An 18,605-nucleotide genomic window follows, 5' to 3' on the forward strand; every position below is an offset into this window, starting at 1 on the left:
GTCTATTTACAGGTTCCTCATGAGCACAATTAAGTGTTCTGGAATACTCATTCTCGGCAATGTTTTCCATAGCTTGTTGTGATTCATACAGTTGAAAGCCTTTGCATAGTCAATAAAGTACAGGTAAACAACTTTCTGGTATTCTCTGCTTTCATCCAAGATCTATCTGACATCAGCAATGATATCCCTCATTCCATGTCCTCATCTGAATCCGGCTTGAACCTCTGGCAATTCCTTATCAATGTACAGTAGCAGCTGTTTGTAAATTATCTTTAGCAAAATTTTATTTGCATGTGCTACTAATGATATCGTTTGATGATTTTCACATTCCATTAGGTCACTTCTCTTTGGAATGGGCACAAATGAGGATCTTTCCCATGAGTTGGCTAGGAAGCTGTCTTCCATATTTCTTGGCATAGTTGAGTGAATACCTTCAGTACTGCATCAGTTTGTTGAAAGATTTCAATTTGTATTCCACCAGTTCCTGGGGCCTTGTTATCTGCCAATGCCTTCAGCATACCTTGGACTTCTTTCTCCAGTACCACTGACTCTTGATCATATGCTGCTACCTCTTGAAATGGGTAAGCATCAACCATTTCTTTTTGATACAACTCTGTATTCCTTTCTTTTTAAATTTTTAATGTAAACCGAGTGATAGTTTACGTGGGAGAACATCAGCTTTACACCATCATTTTATTGCAATGATTACAATCTCCTCCGTGCATTATCATTCAACAGTATTTGCTTCCATTCCCATATATTTTTTTGGAGTGTGTGTGTGTGTGTGGGGGGGGTGTACACAAAAACACTTGGGAATATATTTAAACAACCAAAGGGCAGGTCTGCCTCCTGGCCACCAGCACCCAGTTTCTCTCTTTCTATGAGGCCAGAGTCCTCAGCTGCTCCCTTCTCTGCCTCCATCTTTGGTGTTGCTGCTTCTCTGGATAGGGTACCACATTCCACATATGCTCTTTTCCCTTGATGGTCCTAGGGCCCTCTGTTTCTGGATTGTAAGATTAACTGCTCCATTTTTGTTATAAAACGTCTACCTTTACAGTTGTGACAGCTGTAACAATTACTATTGAATCATAAGAATCTTATCCCCATCTCTTTTCACCAGACCCGTCTAGACAAGATGTAAACTATTCAGTAGGAATTCTACCTTCTTCCGCACAGCTCTCAAGTGGAACTCCCTCTTGAAAACCTGTAAGCCAGTCACTTCATGCTTTTATCGCCCCTTATTTTAGGTAGCCAATATCTAAGTTGCCCATACCTATCTATACTGTATACATAGGGGATAGCATTGATACTTGATATGAAGACTCCTTCCCTCTCAGTTGGTATTTTGAGCTACTACATCCACAGATATAGGTCAAGTTCATAAAATCCTAGCAATTTACATTCATTCCCTTTATCAACAATTTTTTTTTTTAACTCTTCCTCTAGTTGAATTCTGATTATCAAGCCATCAAGGCTAGGTCAAATGGGTACTATTTGCAAGTCTGGGCATTCTTGTGCGTCTCCCCTCACTTCATATCAGCTGGATGCTTCACTCTCAGCTCTAGCCCTCCGTGGCTATGTCCTTGTCCATGGGCTCAGGTGTCCCCAGGCCCTTCCATTTTCTTTTGATTCTTTCTGCATCATTCAATATTTTGCCTAAAGAATCCTTCAGTATCACAAGTTGAGGCTTGAATTTTTTTCCTTAGTTCTTTTAGCTTGAGAAATGCTGAGGTGTTCTTCCCTTTTGGTTTTCCGATGGCAGGTCTTTGCACTTTTTTTTTTGGCACATTTCATTATACTATTTGACTTTGTCTTCTAGAGCTGCCCTTTGAAATTTTCTGTTCAGTTCTTTACCTTCTCATTTTTTCCATTTGCTTTAGTATCTCTATGCTGGAGAGCAAGTTTCAAGTTTTTCACCTTAGGACACTTGTGTAAGCTTTCTTCTGCATAGGCACTCTTTCCTACATCTCTTTGTCTTGTTATTTTTACTTACCATTCAGGATTCAGCTCAGATGTCACTGCCTCAAAAAGGCTTCCTGTATATTAAGTCTAAATCAGTTTTTTCTCTTAAACTCTCTTAGCACCCTCAACTTTTCCTTCACAGCACTTAGAATCATTTATAATTGGGCAGTTGCACACATGAGTGTGTATGTGCTTGCATGCAAGCTATTATTTGTGACATAATTGTTCATTCAAAATCAGACTAAAACCAGATTGCCTAGGTTCAAATCCTACTTAACTTCTCTGCAGCTCAGGTTTTTTTTTTGTTGTTGTTGTTATTGTTTTTTCTTTTTAGTAATATTGGAATAATTAAACCTGTATTCCAGGTTGGTGTGAGAATTAAGTTATGGTGTCAGAATTAAATTACATATGTTGAGTACCTTACACCTATTATGTGTTCAACACATGTATAAGGGGAATGAGAAATAGTTAAGGGTTGCTTTATGGAACAAGCATTTGAATTGCAATCTTGGAGAAGGATGATTTGGACATGGATACTGCAGTCTTAGGAAACAGCCTAAAATGACCAGGATACGATAACAATTTGGAATTGGATGAAGTATGGGGAAATGTATTATAAGATGAAACTGAAAATGCAAGTTATGGATAAGGTTATACTGAATTAATGGGCAGGAATTTAACATTTTGATCCGTTTCCAAACTCATGAAATTCTTACAGGTAACTAAGCAAATGCCAAACTGTCACACTTGGTTTAGGGCCAGCATTCTAAAAAAATCACCTGCATATGCTAAAAACTTGTTTTCCCAGTAAACTTGCCTGTATGTGTCATTATATATTTTCTTCATCAAAAAATGTCTGTGAAAAAAGGATTATATGGTCATGACTGGGACCCTCCAGGACCATAAAATCTAAAACAGTCACATATTTTACTTGAATATATGATTCAAGTAAAAACAAGACACAAAATAAAAACATTAATAATTCACCATACAATTACCTATGCAAACTCAGTCAGGAAAGAAACAAAACCATGGGTACTACCAAATATGAAAATCCAAAAGTCACCTAGAAGCCCTACTGGCACAATAGGTTAAGCATTTGGCTGCTAACCGATGGGTCAGTGGTTTGAACCTACCAGCCACTGCATGAGAGTAAGATCAGACAGTCTGCTTTCGTAAAGATTTACAGCCTCAGAAACTCTATGGAGCATTTCTACTCTACCCTACAGGGTCCCTATGAATTGGAATCAACTCAGTGGCTGTTAAGTTTGTTTGTTTAAAAAAGCTTTTATTGTGAATTGAGTGAAGGTTTACAGGGCAGATCATCAGTTTTACATTCAACAAATCATTGCAATGCTTACAATCCCCTCCATGCACCATTAGCTCAGAATATTTACCTCTATTATGCCCCCACTCTTATTTTTGATGTACACATACCACATTGAAAATATATATTCATTTAAATGTCCAAAGGACACATTTCACAAGCCAGCCTCTGCAGGCACAATGCCTTTCTCAGTCCATGGGTCTATAGTCCTCTGCTGCTCGCTCTCTCTCTATGTCATCATCTCTGTTGTTGCTGCTATTCTGGTTAGAATATGTCGTTCCTCTCATGCTCTTCCCTCTTGATGGTCCTAGGGTCCTCTGTTCCAGAATTGACCAATTAACTGCTCCCCACTTTTAGTTACACCTCTTCTACATTTACAGTTGTGAGAATTGCCATAGGTCCTGATAACAATTGCTCACAATTGAATCATAAAATCCTATCCCCATCATCACCAGACCCATCTGGACTAGAGGAAAACTACTCAGTGGGAATTCTATCTTACCTGTCTAGTTCTAACCCTAAACACCTTCATGAAAGTTTGTAAGCCAGTCACTTCATGCCTTTAGGTTTACAGAAAGGAAGTCTTGTAGATCTAGAATCATGCTTTTAGTAGATGAATGTAAAGTTTCACTTAAATACCCTGCACATTAACTAACAGTAGAAAACGCTACTCCAGTAAGTTCAAAGTGAAAAGAAAAAAAAAAAAGATTTTGAATGTTAAAATTATGGTGGGTCATACACAAAGAACATTAAAAAGAACTGAGATGTAAGGCCTGCCAGACACAATGTGGATTGCTGATTACCTTAAATGCTCCATAACAATCATCCTAACAATAAATATTACATTTTACCTTCTCTTTTTAGTCTCCCCCAATGACCCCTTACCTTCCAGGAGATCACGGGCCAGCCCTGGCTCTGCTCCTGTGGAACGGACAAAATCCGACAGGACAGCATCCATGTCCAGGGTCATGTGATTATTAAGTAGTTGCAGGCAGCTGGATGTAGGTAGGACATAGATCAAAATTCAGCCCTCCACCTGGAGGAGGAAATAAACACATAGGCTCAAATTACACTGCAACAGAATGATCACAGTCCAATTTCTGCAGCTCTCTAACCAAATGGGGAAACTATCCTAGCTCATTCATTTCAACTAAATTTAAAATGAAACCAGTTCAAAATTTATTATGGAGAGTAACATTTAAGTTCCTAATTACTCATTAGCATTAATTTATAACACACTAACCGTAAAAACATAATACCACTACAAATAATGCTTTTCCTCTACCTTTCTAGAATATTACATTTCCACTGTCAGCTTGCTTACCCAAACTAATGGAAAAGGGAGACTGCCAGTCTAAAGAACTCCTGATCTGCATTACTAACATGGTAACTTGTTTACTTTCTTCCTAGTACTTGGTATCCTCAGAAATTAATTAGTTGCTGTCTGGCCTCTTCCTTGAGGATAAAAGACCTTGTGTGTCTTACTCACTAATGTATCCCCAACATGTATCACTTGGCATGCAGGCCCTCAATAAACATTTGTTGAATGAATGAATATTATACTCTGGATAACTTTACAGTTAACTATTTTGATACTAGCAGTGGAACTGAAGTGAGTAAACGGAGAGCTAATAATCCAGAACTACACAAAATAAAAACAAGAAGCAAATCCACAAAGCAGAGGGGATTCCAACGGTTTTTAACAAAAAAAGTAATTCTTTGCCCACCATTTCACCAGTAAACATGCCAGTCCCAAATGTACCTATTTCTCCACCCAGGACAAATGACGGTCAAATATGTGCCCCTGAAAAAGAGATCTTCTTTCAGACTGGATTTTGGCAAAAACTATGTCCCTGATTTGACATTCCAGCACCAATACACATTTCTCTGAGATTAACAGTCCCAACCAAGAACACTTTCTAACCCAATTTGGCCACCTCAGACAGATTTACAGTTCTCTGTAGAAGAGGATTTGTTCATAAAGTCACGAGGAACACACCTATCCTACCACACCCACCAACCCCTGCCTCTGGGGAAAATCAAAAGTTAAATTCTCAAAAGCAACAGATAATGATTATGTCTCAGAAACAGCTCTTCCTAAACAACCAAAAGTCTACGAGTAACTCCCAGTATGTTTTCCTCATACTTCTATCCAGGATGCACTTTGTTGATGTTGTTGTTAAGTACTTTTGAGTTGGTTCCGACCCATAGCGACCCTGTGTAGGGTTTCCGAGGAGTGGCTGGTGAGCTTGAACCACTGATCTTGCGGTTCAAACCAACCTTGCAGTCCAGCGCATTAGTCCACAGCACCACTCTCCGAATTTTCTGCATTCCTTAAAATAGCTGGGTAAATAAGCAGTAAAGATCTGTGGTCTATAAAACCAGTAGGTAACTAGCTTGATTACTAAACACTGGATGTTTTATTTGAGAGATGGCAAAATACAAAGTAGTCTCTCATGCACTGTTCTAGTACAAGAGATCCCTGAGTGCAGGGGCATGCTGAAATCATGTTTGTAGCCCCAACGTAACACCCTACAACATAATACAACATAACACCCTACAACATAGTATGTAGTCAATCTATACTGGACAACTGAATAATTCAGTGAACCAACCATCACATCAGCAACCACCAAATCAATTAATATGAGGTTTAACTTAGCAAATCAGAAATTCTAAGGGACTTCATATCATTCTTATATTTTTCAGGGTCATCCTTATCCCAATCCATCTCTAAGTTTTAGAAACTCTTCTTTCTAAAGAGTCATCAACCATACTGTCATTACTCCTACTAACCATAAGCCACTCACTACTCCCACTACCACTTTACCATCATACCACTTTAACCTATACCTGTGAATTGCCAAACTAGTTGGGTGACTTGGTCAAATTACTTACACTTACAGGGTTTCTGTTGTAGCTTCTATAACCTAGACTTGGATTAGATGACTTTTAAGAGTCTTTCCAGGTTTAAACAATGAAAACTTTCAGTTCATTACAGCCCCATAAGCTATGATCCATACATTCTCTTTCAGGCTACATACTATGAGGGCTTCAAAAAGTTTGTGGAAAATGGAATGAAAAGATAGTGGAATTTTTCTATGAACTTTTTGAAGCCCCTCATATTATCAGTTAATTTACTGACATTTCAATATCATAACTATCAGAAATATGCTACCTATACATAAGAATCTTGGCCTATAATAGCTCAAATTCAAAATTCAAGCTAAAAAAAAAATTAGTTCCTTATATTTAATATTTAAAAATTAAATTCTTTCAGAATTCACAGATTAAAAAAAATTTTCTTGTTTTCCTCTTTCCTAATGCAGACAAGAATTCCTTCTCCAGGCTTATTTCAGTCAATCTTTAGGTTGTAGGAAATGACAGCAGTTCAAATAATTTAAAACACATGAACAATCCAAAACCAAGAGTATAGGTACAAAATGAATTTCAATCTTCTCTGTGAAAGGTATGCAAAGGAACAACAAAACCACTTTTATGACATGGGAAACATACAAAAAACAAACAAAAATCTATCAAAAAGGTGCTCAGCCGAAAAGAGAGCTGATCTCACAGTCACCTGACTGTGTAGGCAATTTCCCGACAAGACAATGGCCAATGAGATCCATCAATATCATGGCATCACAGAGCTCCCATGTCAACACAGTTCTAAAAAAAATTGGGAAAAAAAAATTTTAGAGCCCTGCCATTATCTATAATGACTTTCTCTTTAACAAAAATTCTAAGCATTGAACCAAAATTCTTAGCAGCACACACTTATATTTTTGATGTTTCTAGGTGCATGAGATGGACTTCCCCCTAACTCTACCAAACAAGAAAGGACAGCAGCTTTTGTGACATCACTACCAACACCTGGCTCAAGCTTCTCAAATTCCAAATGCGGAGATCCAAGCTAATGACTAAGCCTCAAAGTTCTTGGCTTTGTTCAAGCACACCAAGAGGAGGAAGATAGAAGGGTAAGAGAGAAGCAACAACCCCCTTCTTTTAACCTTTTAATAAAACAGAGGTGACATTCAATATTAGCTGACTGAATGGTATATGGACACACTTCAGTTGGAGTAAAAATCCTTCAATCTTCCAATTGGAAATGACTTCGGTAATTATTTAATCCAATGTCCATCCCCATGCAAGAATCCTAGCAGATAAATCAACCAGTCTCCATGTGAAAACATATTTTCACGAAGAACTTAATACTTTGTCATGGTGTCTATTTTGTTGGACAGCTCTAATTATCAGAAAACTTTTATAAACTATACCAAAAACTGTTGCCAGCCCTTCTCCCCTAGTAACTTTCTCTCATACAAGTCCTTGATTTTTCCTCTACAACAATAATAGCTACTGCCAAGCAAGATGGAATTCTCAATGAAAACAATTAGCTAAAGCTTTCTTTACATAAAAATTTGTTGCAGATCTATATGGCAATGTTATCATAAGCTACTCGGTGGTCTTAATTTTATAAACCCTTCCCTATGTCAGTACTGCTTATACCTGTATTCATTTGTAAATATTTGTACACACACTTTCCCTTTTGTTGACTCGACAGTATAAACTCAACATGCTGAACAAATCTTGTTCAAAATTAATTTCTGCTGCTATCTGTTTCCCATCCTTCCACTTCCACTTCCAGGCCCCCTTGAAGTAATGACAGCATTCAAGAATAAAACTACCATCTAAGGTGCCCTGGGAGTCCTGGTATGGCGCTTATGATAAACACTGTACTGCTAACCATAAGGTCAGCAGTTCAAACCCACAAGTTGCTCCTCAGAAACCCTATACAGGATTACTATGGGTTGGAACTGACTCGATGGCAACAAGATGCAACTATTGGTTTCTCCCTGTTTGGAGGAAAGAAGAATGATGAAAATTGAAGACACATGGAAACAATTAGTCCAGTGGACTAACAGACCACGTGAACATCAGTCTCAACAGCCATGAGACCATAAGAACTAGATGGGGTCTGGCTACCACTAATAATTGCTCTGAAAGAGATTACAATAGAAGGTCCTGGATAGAGTAGGAGAAAAATGTAGAAAACTCAAAATCATTTAAAGAAAAAAAAAAGAGGCCAAGCTTACTGGTCAGATTAGATCTGGTAGAACCTGAGACTATGGTTCTTAGTCACCCTTCAAGTGTGAAAAAAACTCACTCCCCTGAGCCTATTGTTTTCAGCCACACAACAGACAGGTCTATACGGCGAATAATAATACTTGGGAAGTACGTCCACCTTAGAATAATCAACCATTGGAGATCTAAAGGGCAGCATTTTACCCAAGAACCAAGTTTAGAAGGGTTAAGACAGGAGCAGGAATGGAAATAGGCAACACAAGAAGGAAGTGGAATACATGAGGTGGGGAATGATAAGCAGTGAGATGAAACAAAACGTGTATTGTTGAATGGAAAATTGAGCTGCTCTGTAAACCTTCACCCAATTCACACTAAAAAGAAAATGACAAAAAAAAAAAAAAATCAATAGTAAAATGGGGGGAAAAAACTAACACTATTAAGGACTTACAAAAACATTATCTTATTTGTTACCAACAAAAACTCCTGCAAGTCTCATTATTCCCATTTTATAAACATCGATGTTAGTTTCCAATGAGTCTGTCAAAGAAACAACTTTATGTATAATAGAACAAAAAAAATATTGTATGGTCCTTCATGATAGTTGGCATGTTTGAGTCCAGTGCTGCAGCTACTGTGTCAATCCATCTAACTGAGATGGAATTTGCAAACCTTCTACTTTACCAAGCATGTATTTTTCCAGTGATTGGCCTTTCATTGAACTATCCTAATTAAGTCAGCCAGGTATTGCTATTCTATCTAAGAAAGCTCTGGTTGTATACCTTCTTTGCTGTTGTAAAGTGCCATTGAGTCCGTTCCTACCCATACCGACCCTGTATAGGGTTTCCAAGGAGCAGCTGGTGAATTTTCTTAGAAGGTCGCAAAATATATGAGAATGGTACAAAATTAGGCTATAGAGAAGGCCTAGTAGATTCAGTTAAAGTCCATACTTTATACTAAAAGCAATTAGAAGCTACTGAAGGGTTATAAGCTGAGGCAGGACATAAACTTTGAACTGTGTGATCACCCTGTGTAGTGCAGTGCAATAAATTAGGAAAACTTCCAGCAAGATGGCAAACTAGGCAGACACACTACAAAGTGCGTAACAAAGATACAAGAGAACAAATGAAACACACAGATGAAAATCCTGGAACCCTGAACCTCAGAGGAAAGATTAGAGAATTGGACTAAGTGCATGCTGGGAGGAGAAGCTGAGCAGGGACAGTGAGAAGAGAAGACAGACTGGTGAACTGCTGGCTGGTCCCTCCTGACAATATGTCTGAAGTATGACAGATGAAGTTTGGCCATCTTGGCCTCCAAGGAGCACTCTGGCTGCACGCCTTACAAAACAGATCTGTTTTGTTCTTTTGGCAGCCCAATATTCTCCTCCAACACCATACTTCAAATGCATTAATTCTTCTACAGTCTTCCTTATTCACTGTCCAGCTTTCGCATGCATATGAGGTTACTGAAAATACCACAGTTTGGGTCAGGCGCACCTTAGTCCTCAAGCTGACATCCTTGCTAATTTTACTGAATAAAATTAGTGAATCACCAAAGGGCAAATATTGTATGAGACCAATGTAAAAAGTAAAATTACAGGTTTTCTTGATAAAAGAAATAATATATGATGACTACAGGGGTAATCCTTGGAAACCCTGTACAGGGTCGCTATGGGTCGGAACCGACTCGACGGCACTAACAACAACAACAACAACAACAACAACAGGGGTAAAAGGGTGCTCTGGTAACATAGTGGTTACGAATCAGGTTGTGAACCTTAGGGACAGCAGTTCGAAACTACCAGCTGTTCCGTGGGAGAAAGATGAGGCTTTCTGCTCCCATAAAGATTTACAGCCTCGGAAACTCTGTACAGGGGTCACTATGAGTCAGACCCAACTCCACGGCACATAACAACAACAACAACAAGGGTAAAGGGCAGGGGAAATTATTTATAGGATTGAGGGTAGAAACATTAACATGGGTGATAAGACAGGCAATATACAACGAGAGGTTAGCAGAAGAAAGATGAATGTAGCAGGAGACCCGGAGGAATGCAATGTTAAAATAAATACTGTTAACTGTTGGTACATGAAAGGGATTGCAATCATTGTAATGAAGCAAAATAAATGATTTGTTGAATGTAAAACTGATTCTCTGCTCTGTAAACCTTCACTCAATTTACAATAATTTTTTTTTTTTTTTTGTAGGCAGGAAGAAAATTAAAAATGACAGACTATGGTCCTTCTAGCCATTCATGGAGTCCTAGTGTGTGGCACTGTAGGATGAACACTGCACTGCTAACCACAAGGTTGGCGGTTCAAACCCACCAGCCACTACTCAGAAACCCTACATAGGGTCACCGTGAATTGGAACTGATTCGACAGCACTTAATAACAACAGCTATTCATGGTCTCATGACTCCTATGAAATGACTGGATGACACTATACAAATAAGGTGCTTGTGGCCCACCAAGATGATCAGACAGCTTGCTAACAATACAAATAAGGTACATGAAATGATTACAGGAGTTGTTGTTAGGTGCTGTCGAATTGATTCTAACTCATAGCAACTCTATGTACAACAGAATGAAACAATACTAGGCCTGGCAGGTTCATAATCATCCCCATGTCTGAGCCCATTGTTGCAGTCCCAGAGTATCTGTCTATATTGCTGAAGTTCTTCCTCTTTTTCACTGACCTATACTTCATTAAGCATGATACAGTGGGACTGTGCAAATATTATTTATATAGCTCTATTGAAGGAGTCCTGGTGTGGCACCATAGGATAAGCACTCCATCTTAAGGTCGGTTTGAACCGCAAGGTCGGCGGTTCAAACTCACCACCACTCCTCATAAACCCTATACAGAGTCAGCGGCACTTAACAACAACAACATAAGCAGCAAAGTCCCTTATTCTTCCACACCTGCCCAACTTGGATGGATACTACACTCACCTTCTCTGATATTAAATTGGACTACAAAACAAGACAAGATAATTTCTTAATCTCTTTCCTGTAAAACTCCTTAGTCTACCTTCATAGAGGCTACTTTTCTTACTTTTTTGTTCAGTCCTCAACCTAATAAAATGGGCCTCTATAATAGGAAGCTCTGGTAGCGTAGTGGTTACGAATCGGGCTGCGAACCTTAAGGTCACGGTTCGAAACTACCAGCTGCTCCGCGGGAGAAAGATGAGGCTTTCTACTCCCGTAAGGATTTACACCCTCGGAAACCCTGTACAGGGTCGCTATGGGTCGGACCCGACTCGACGGCACTTAACAACAACAACATAATAGGAAGAGAATGGAGCTGATTAAGGAATATGATTACCATAACCTTTCTCACTGCTTATTTACAGATCTTAATAGACTTTGATACTTATACATAGTCCTGCTAAAGGCAAGGTCAGCAGCTTACACCCACCAGCTACTACTCAAGAGAAAGATGAGGCTGGCTGCTCCATTCAAGATTTATAGCCTCAGAAGCCCTAGGGAGCAGTTCTTCTCTGTCCTACACAGTCACTATGAGTTGAAATCTACTAAAGGGAGGCAGGTGTTGGTTTTTAATGGGACACTCTTATGCTTCTCTGGCTGCTGTATCAAGGTTACCTATTGGACTCTATTCCTGTGCCTGCACCAACAGTTAATGCATCCACAATTTTAACTTTAGGTCTTCCATTTTTTCATTTTGTATTATCTCCATGACAAACTTCATTCAAGTCTATCACCATCCAAATGCTGATGACTCCAAAACTGCTATTTGCAACCCCAAGCTCTTTTCACCTCACCTGGAAATTCCAGGGCACTTCAAAGTCAGCACATAAAAATATGAGTCATTCTTTTCCTTCTGTCCCTTATCTCCTCAATTTATTTCTCTTCCAGTACTGCTTAGTATTCTAGTAAATGGCAACACCATCTCCACAATCACTTAATCTACAAGCCTGAGAGCCACCTTGAACGCCTTCATTCATGAAGAAATAATCCTTCACTAAATCTTACTGATTTTACTTAAAACCTACTGCCATCCAGGCTTGCTGAATGTGCCCTTTGGCTGTTTCAATGACTTTATATATATATATATATATACACATCCTGAGTGTTTTGGTGTACATTGCCCCCCACCCCTCCCAAAAAAACAACAACAAAAAGGAACCAGAGGGAATAAAAGCAAATACTATTGAATGATGATGCACTGAAGGGATCGTAACCATTGCAATGAAACAATGAGTGTAAAACCAATGTTCTCCCATGTAAACTATCACTCAATTCACAATAAAAACTTCAAAAAAAAAACCAACTGCCATCAAATTGATTCAGACCCATAGAAATCCTATTAGGGTTTCCGAGACTGTAAATCTTTATGGGAGCAAACAGCTTTGTCTTTCTCCCACAGAGTGGCTACTGACCCGTAGTTAGCAGCCCAATGCCTAAGCTACAGCACCACTAGGGCTCCATACTGCAAAGTTTTCTGAAATCCATTCAACACCTTCCACAGCTACATCTCTTGAATTCTACCTCAGGTATTCATAACCTGACTAGCTTGCTAAATTCTCCCTCTTCCTTGACAATCAACCACTGTGATCAATCTAAAATGCCAATATGATAGTAGCATTCCACTGTTTTACAACAAGATCCAAATTCCTATACATGGCAAACGAGGCCCTTCAACATCTGCCATTATCTAACCCTTCAGGCTTACCAACAACAACCTTGTACTTCATCTGTATCATATTATTTATCAGACTGGGTATTTATTTGTTTGTTTCCCCATTAAACTAGGATTCTTGTTTTGTTCCATCTCTGCATCCCTAGCACTCAAGCACATAGTAGATGCTCAAGTTTTTGTTCAGATGAACCGAATTATACTTGTATAGTATGCTACTAAACACACACTCACTCACTAACTCACAATCAGTGCTGTACACAGATAAATCCAAACTAAGGGCTCAGTTAGATATCTGCTTAAGACTGTTATATGATTTTACTTGTAAAATTCATCCTAAATTCTGTTCCTAAACAAGTTTATTTCAGACTAACATTAAAATCAGTTTGCATGCTCTGAGTGCTCAACTGCTTAATAACAGAGCAAAATGACCCAAAATTAAATATTTGTTGCAGATTATAGAGCTGTACTAAAATGCCTGAATACCGACCCTCCATTCTCATGTTTATATTTCCCAAAGCTTCCATATTTTAACACTATACCCACTCTCCTGGTTCCACAGAAGCATTAGAGCTGTATCTGAGTCCTCTTTAACTCCTCCCCAAAGTCACCAGAAAACCTCAATATATCTAAGACCGTAAGGAATTCTCAAAGGTCAGAGACTCCTACATGTCTATGATGTCAGTCCCAAGGCATCCAGACAGGGAGAAAAAGGACAGGCAGGGGCCCTTAGCAATTTCACACAATCCTTTATTAGGTGGGAGGGAGAGATGAATGACTGTCTTGGCAACAATTTTCTACACTAAAGGAACCTAACAGAAATGTTACAACCCAGAAGTAATAAGAGGAGTCTGAAAGAAAGCTGTTTGTGTGAAAGTTTCACAAGGTTATTTCATTTAAACTTCCCAACTTCTAAAGAATTCTAAGATGTTTGTATTGTTAAGCACCTGTTAAAGTAATCTGTCTGAAGTTATACAAATAAAAAGCAGGAACAGAATTTTTATGAATCTAGCCCATCTTACTCCAGAGATGATATTTGCACTATACAACACTAGACAGCCTCACTGTTTTAACTCTTAACTCACCATCCATTCAACAATACGTTACAGTAAGGAGAGAACAGATTTTGGATTCAGACTGATTGAAATTCAAATTCCAGGTCTTCTACTAAGGCTAGGTAATCATGGGTAAGTAATATAAGCATTTTGTGTCCAGTTCTTTCATGTATAAAAAGAAATTTAAATAACTTATAATATGTAAAGCCTTTACTGCTGGACCAGGCACAAATATCCTCAAAAAAGTCAGTTGCCATTTTCTGTCCAAGTCCTTCCTACTCAGTGCACTAGTGCCCAACATAGCTCAAAAGTACCTTCTATTCCTCCCAAACAACTACTTCGGTTCTACAACCATTTCCAAGCATCAATCTTACATCCACACACAATGACCACAGCATTCTCATTACAGTGTTTTTCAACTCCTTAAGCCTTGCAGACAATGGCCTAATGGGTTTCCCTTAGTTGTGTTGTTGTTAAGTTCCGTCGAGTCGGTTCCGACCCATAGCAACCCTGTATAGGGCTTCCTAGGAGCAGCTGGTGAGCTCAAACCGCCGAGCTTGCAGTTCAAACGGCTCTGCAGTATGGCACATTAACCCACAATGCCACACCAGTACTCCCTTAGTTGTACCTTCCACCAAATGGCCCTTCAATAAGAGTAAAAGAAAAGTGGGCTTCCCTAGATTTACAGATACAGCTGAATAACACATTCATTCTCAAATTCTCAGAAACAATTTCACACATTATTTTCTGAAATTTCAATTTCTTAATCTACCAGCAGTCCTGTCTCCCCTCCCCATCTTTAGCTATACATGAATTCATCCTAAATTCAAAAAGATTTTCTTTACCGATACATGCACTTTCTAAATTCAAAAAAGATTTAATATTTTCTTGTCTGTATACACAGTATCTATTTTTTGTATTGGAAATGTTTATGTCGCCTTCACTTGCCCTGCTCACTTCTAGGTGGCTTTCTACTTTCATTAGGGTTTACTCCTCTCCCTCCACAGCTAAAGCAAACTTCGGAAAAAAGAAAATCAACCCAATCATATAATTTTAACAATTTGTTTGGGGTATGCAATTGTGGCTACATAACAAACAGTAAGGACTCAAGAACTGGCCCTGTGGTTTCATTACTACCACTGGTGGTGGTGGTGGTGTGTGTGTAGATGGTCCGGAAGGGTATATGTGTCTGAATAAGATTTAATGATTTTTCAATTTTGGGGTTTGTATCAGGCCTACAAAGAGCAAAACGAATTTCCCAGAGATAAATCACATACCAGCCCACTGGTAATAAAAAGGCCAGTTTACAGAGAACTCCTTGCGAACTGGCATTTATATTTTCAGCACTTCTGATAAAAAGGCTCCTTGGATTACAGTTATTGGAAAGCTTGTACAATGAAAGTGACCACTGGAAAAAGGGTCACAGAAAAAGTGTATTATGATAATATTGGCACCATAGTAGTCTGAATAGAAGCAGAAATCAGGTTTTTTTAAGATCTAGATCAGCATGTATGTTTCTCACACATACTGAGTTTTTCCTTCTTCCTTCCAGCCAGAGCCAAGGACAGCCTAAGGTTTGGGTTCTCAATAAATTCAACTTTTTAATGAATAGTATGCAAAAACAGTCCTGCTGTGGCACTATAAAATAAGCACTGGACAGCAAACCATAAGTTCAGCAGTTCAAACTCATCAGCTGCTCCTCAGACATCCTATACAGGGTTGCTATTAGCCAGAACTGACTTGACGGCACTTAACAACATGAAAGGTTCCATTAGAGCCCTTAAGTTTTGATTATTGAACTTTTGACATGGTAGAAAAAATAAATACTACAAATTAACAGAAGCTAGTATAATAGCACCACAATTTGATGGTTAAATACACAGCAGCTAACTGAAAAGTTGGCAGTTGAAAGCCACCACACGTGGGACGATTACAGCTGTGGAAATGATTACAGCCGTGGAAACCCTATGGGGCAGTTCTGTAAGGTCACTAAGAGTTGCAATCGACCTGATGGTAATGGGTTTGGCTTTTTTACTAGCATAAGAGCAACACACACTATTTTAGACACACTTCTAGCTGATGTAGACAACTTTATAACCTCTTTCTTATTATTGTTCATTTCACTCAAAGAATTTCTACCTCTTTTTGTTGTTAGGTACTGTTCTGTGTCAATCCAACTGTTTTTCACTGATCTTCCATTTTACCAACATGATGTTCTCCTCCAGGGACTGGTGACGCCTGATAACATGCACAAAGTACAAGAGACGAAGTCCAGCCATCTTTGCTTCTAAAGCGTATTCTAGCTATACTTCTATACAAGACCAATTTGTTCTTCTGGCAAGTCCATGGTACTTTCAATATTCTTCTCCAACACCATAATTCAAATGCATCAATTCTTCAAAGGTCTTCCTTATTGACACTTCAATTCATGAATATGAGGCAACTGAAAATACCACAGCTTAGGTTAGGTCACCTTAGTCCTCAGACTGACATCTTTGCTCTTGGACAGAGTTGCCTAATGCAGTACATCTTTGGTTTCTTGACTGCTGCTTCCATGAGTGTTGATTGTGGATCTAAGCAAAATTAAGTTTTGACAACTTCAACTGTTTCTTCATTTATCATGGTATTTATTGACCCAGTTGTGAGAAGAGGATTTTTGTCTTCTTTACACTGAGGTACAATCCATACTGAAAGCTGTGGTCTTTGATCTTCATCAGTAAGTATATTCTATTCACTTTCAGCTAGTAAGGTTGTATCATCTGCATATTGCAAGTTATTAATGAGTCTTCCTCCAATCCTTATGCAATCTTCTTTTTCATATAATCCAGCTTCTCAGATTATGTGCTCAGCATATAGAATTAAGTATGGTGAAAGGATACAACCCTAATGCACACCTTTCCTAATTTTAAACTATTCAATATCACCTTTCCACTGTTGTTAAATGCCATCGAGTTGGTTCCTATTCAAAGTGACCCTGTATAGGGTTTCCAAAGAGCAGGTGATGGGTTTGAACTGCTGACCTTCTGGTTCTCTGTCCAGTGCTGAGAGGAGAAGCAGAAAGAAAAAATTCAAATTATTTTTAGTTATCTGTAAGAAATTAATTGACTTTCCAAATTTCTTCAGGTAAATAAACTTCCTTAATCTTCCCTTCAGTCCCTGGAGAAGGACATTATGCTTGATTAAATGAAGAATCGGTACAAAAGAGGAAGACCCCCCAATAAGATGGATTGGCACAGTGGCAGTAGCAATGTGTTCAAACGTAATGGCAATTGTGAGGACGGTGCATGACCAGACAAGTGTTTGGTTCTGTCGTGCATAAGGTCGCTATGAGTCACAACCAAGTTTATGGCTCCTGACAGCAACAGCAACCTTATCAGCAACCTGATCATACAATTACTATTTTTTCCTCAGTTTTTATCATGATTGAATGAAGGTTTACAAAGATCAGTTCCACAGTCAACAAATTATACACTTTGTTTCTTTACGATGCTTGCAATCACTTCATGCACCATTAGTTCAAAGTATTTACTTCTACTAAGGTCAATTCTTATATTCCTCATGTCTTCTGCTATCTTCATCTTTCCTTTGCCAACCTCCCTCTTGTTGTATAAAGTCATACTCATCACCCAAGTTAACATGTGTCTACCTTGGAGTCTTGGTGTGGCGCTGTGGGCTAATGCATCAGACTGCAAAGTCGTTTGAATTGCAAGGTTGGTGGTTCAAGCTCACCAGCAGCTCCTTGGAAACCCTATATAGGGTCGCTATGGGTCGGAATCGACTCGATGGCACTTAACAACAACAACCACCCTCTATCCAGTGAATAATTTTTCTTTCCCTCCCAGCCCTATTAACAATCATAGAATGTTTCTTTTAGCAACAAAATGTTTTAACTTTTTACAAGTGGTCTCATACAACATTTGTCCTTTTGTAATTGGCTAATTTCACTCTGCATAATGTTCTCCAGGTTCATCCATGTTACGTGTTTTGCAGATTTCATCATTATTCAACATTGCATAGTATTCCATTGTGTGTATATACCAAACTTTGTATCATTCTTCTGTTGATAGGCATTCAGGTTACCTCCATCTTTTTGCTATTGTGAATAGTGTTGCAAGAAACATGGGTGTGCATACATCTATTCATGTTCTGACTATATGCCAAGTAGAGGGATAGCTGGGTCATTTCTATTTTCAACTTTTTGAGAAAGTGCCATATCATTTTCCACAGTGGCTGTACCATCTTACAGTCCCACCAGCCATGCGGCAGGGGTCCCAGTCTCTCCACACTCTCACCAACACCTGTTTTTGTTTTTGAACTTTGTTACTGGTGCTTGGGTAAAATGACATTCTCATTGCTGGGTTTTTTGTTTTTTGTTTTTTAATTTAAGGTTTTTATTGTGGATTGAATGAAAGTTTACAGGGCACATCATCAGTTTCACTCTCAACCATTCATATAACTTGCTTCATTACATTGATTATAATCTCCTCCATATACCATGAGTTAAAAGTATCTCTCTA

General features: G+C 38.7%; 1 protein-coding gene across 1 annotated transcript in view; it reads right to left on the bottom strand.

The window, feature by feature from the left end:
• The window catches only part of OTUD7B (OTU domain containing 7B), an 81,681-nt gene that overhangs the window by 27,783 nt on the left and 35,293 nt on the right, over nucleotides 1–18,605 (bottom strand). The window contains exon 2 of the mRNA XM_006861352.1: nucleotides 4,175–4,325. Coding sequence (XP_006861414.1) covers nucleotides 4,175–4,259 — 85 coding nt within the window. The 5' untranslated portion in view covers nucleotides 4,260–4,325. The remainder of the gene's footprint in view (nucleotides 1–4,174; nucleotides 4,326–18,605) is intronic.

The sequence above is a fragment of the Chrysochloris asiatica genome, unplaced genomic scaffold (assembly GCF_000296735.1).
Source record: "Chrysochloris asiatica unplaced genomic scaffold, ChrAsi1.0 scaffold00042, whole genome shotgun sequence".
Lineage (NCBI taxonomy): Eukaryota > Metazoa > Chordata > Mammalia > Afrosoricida > Chrysochloridae > Chrysochloris > Chrysochloris asiatica.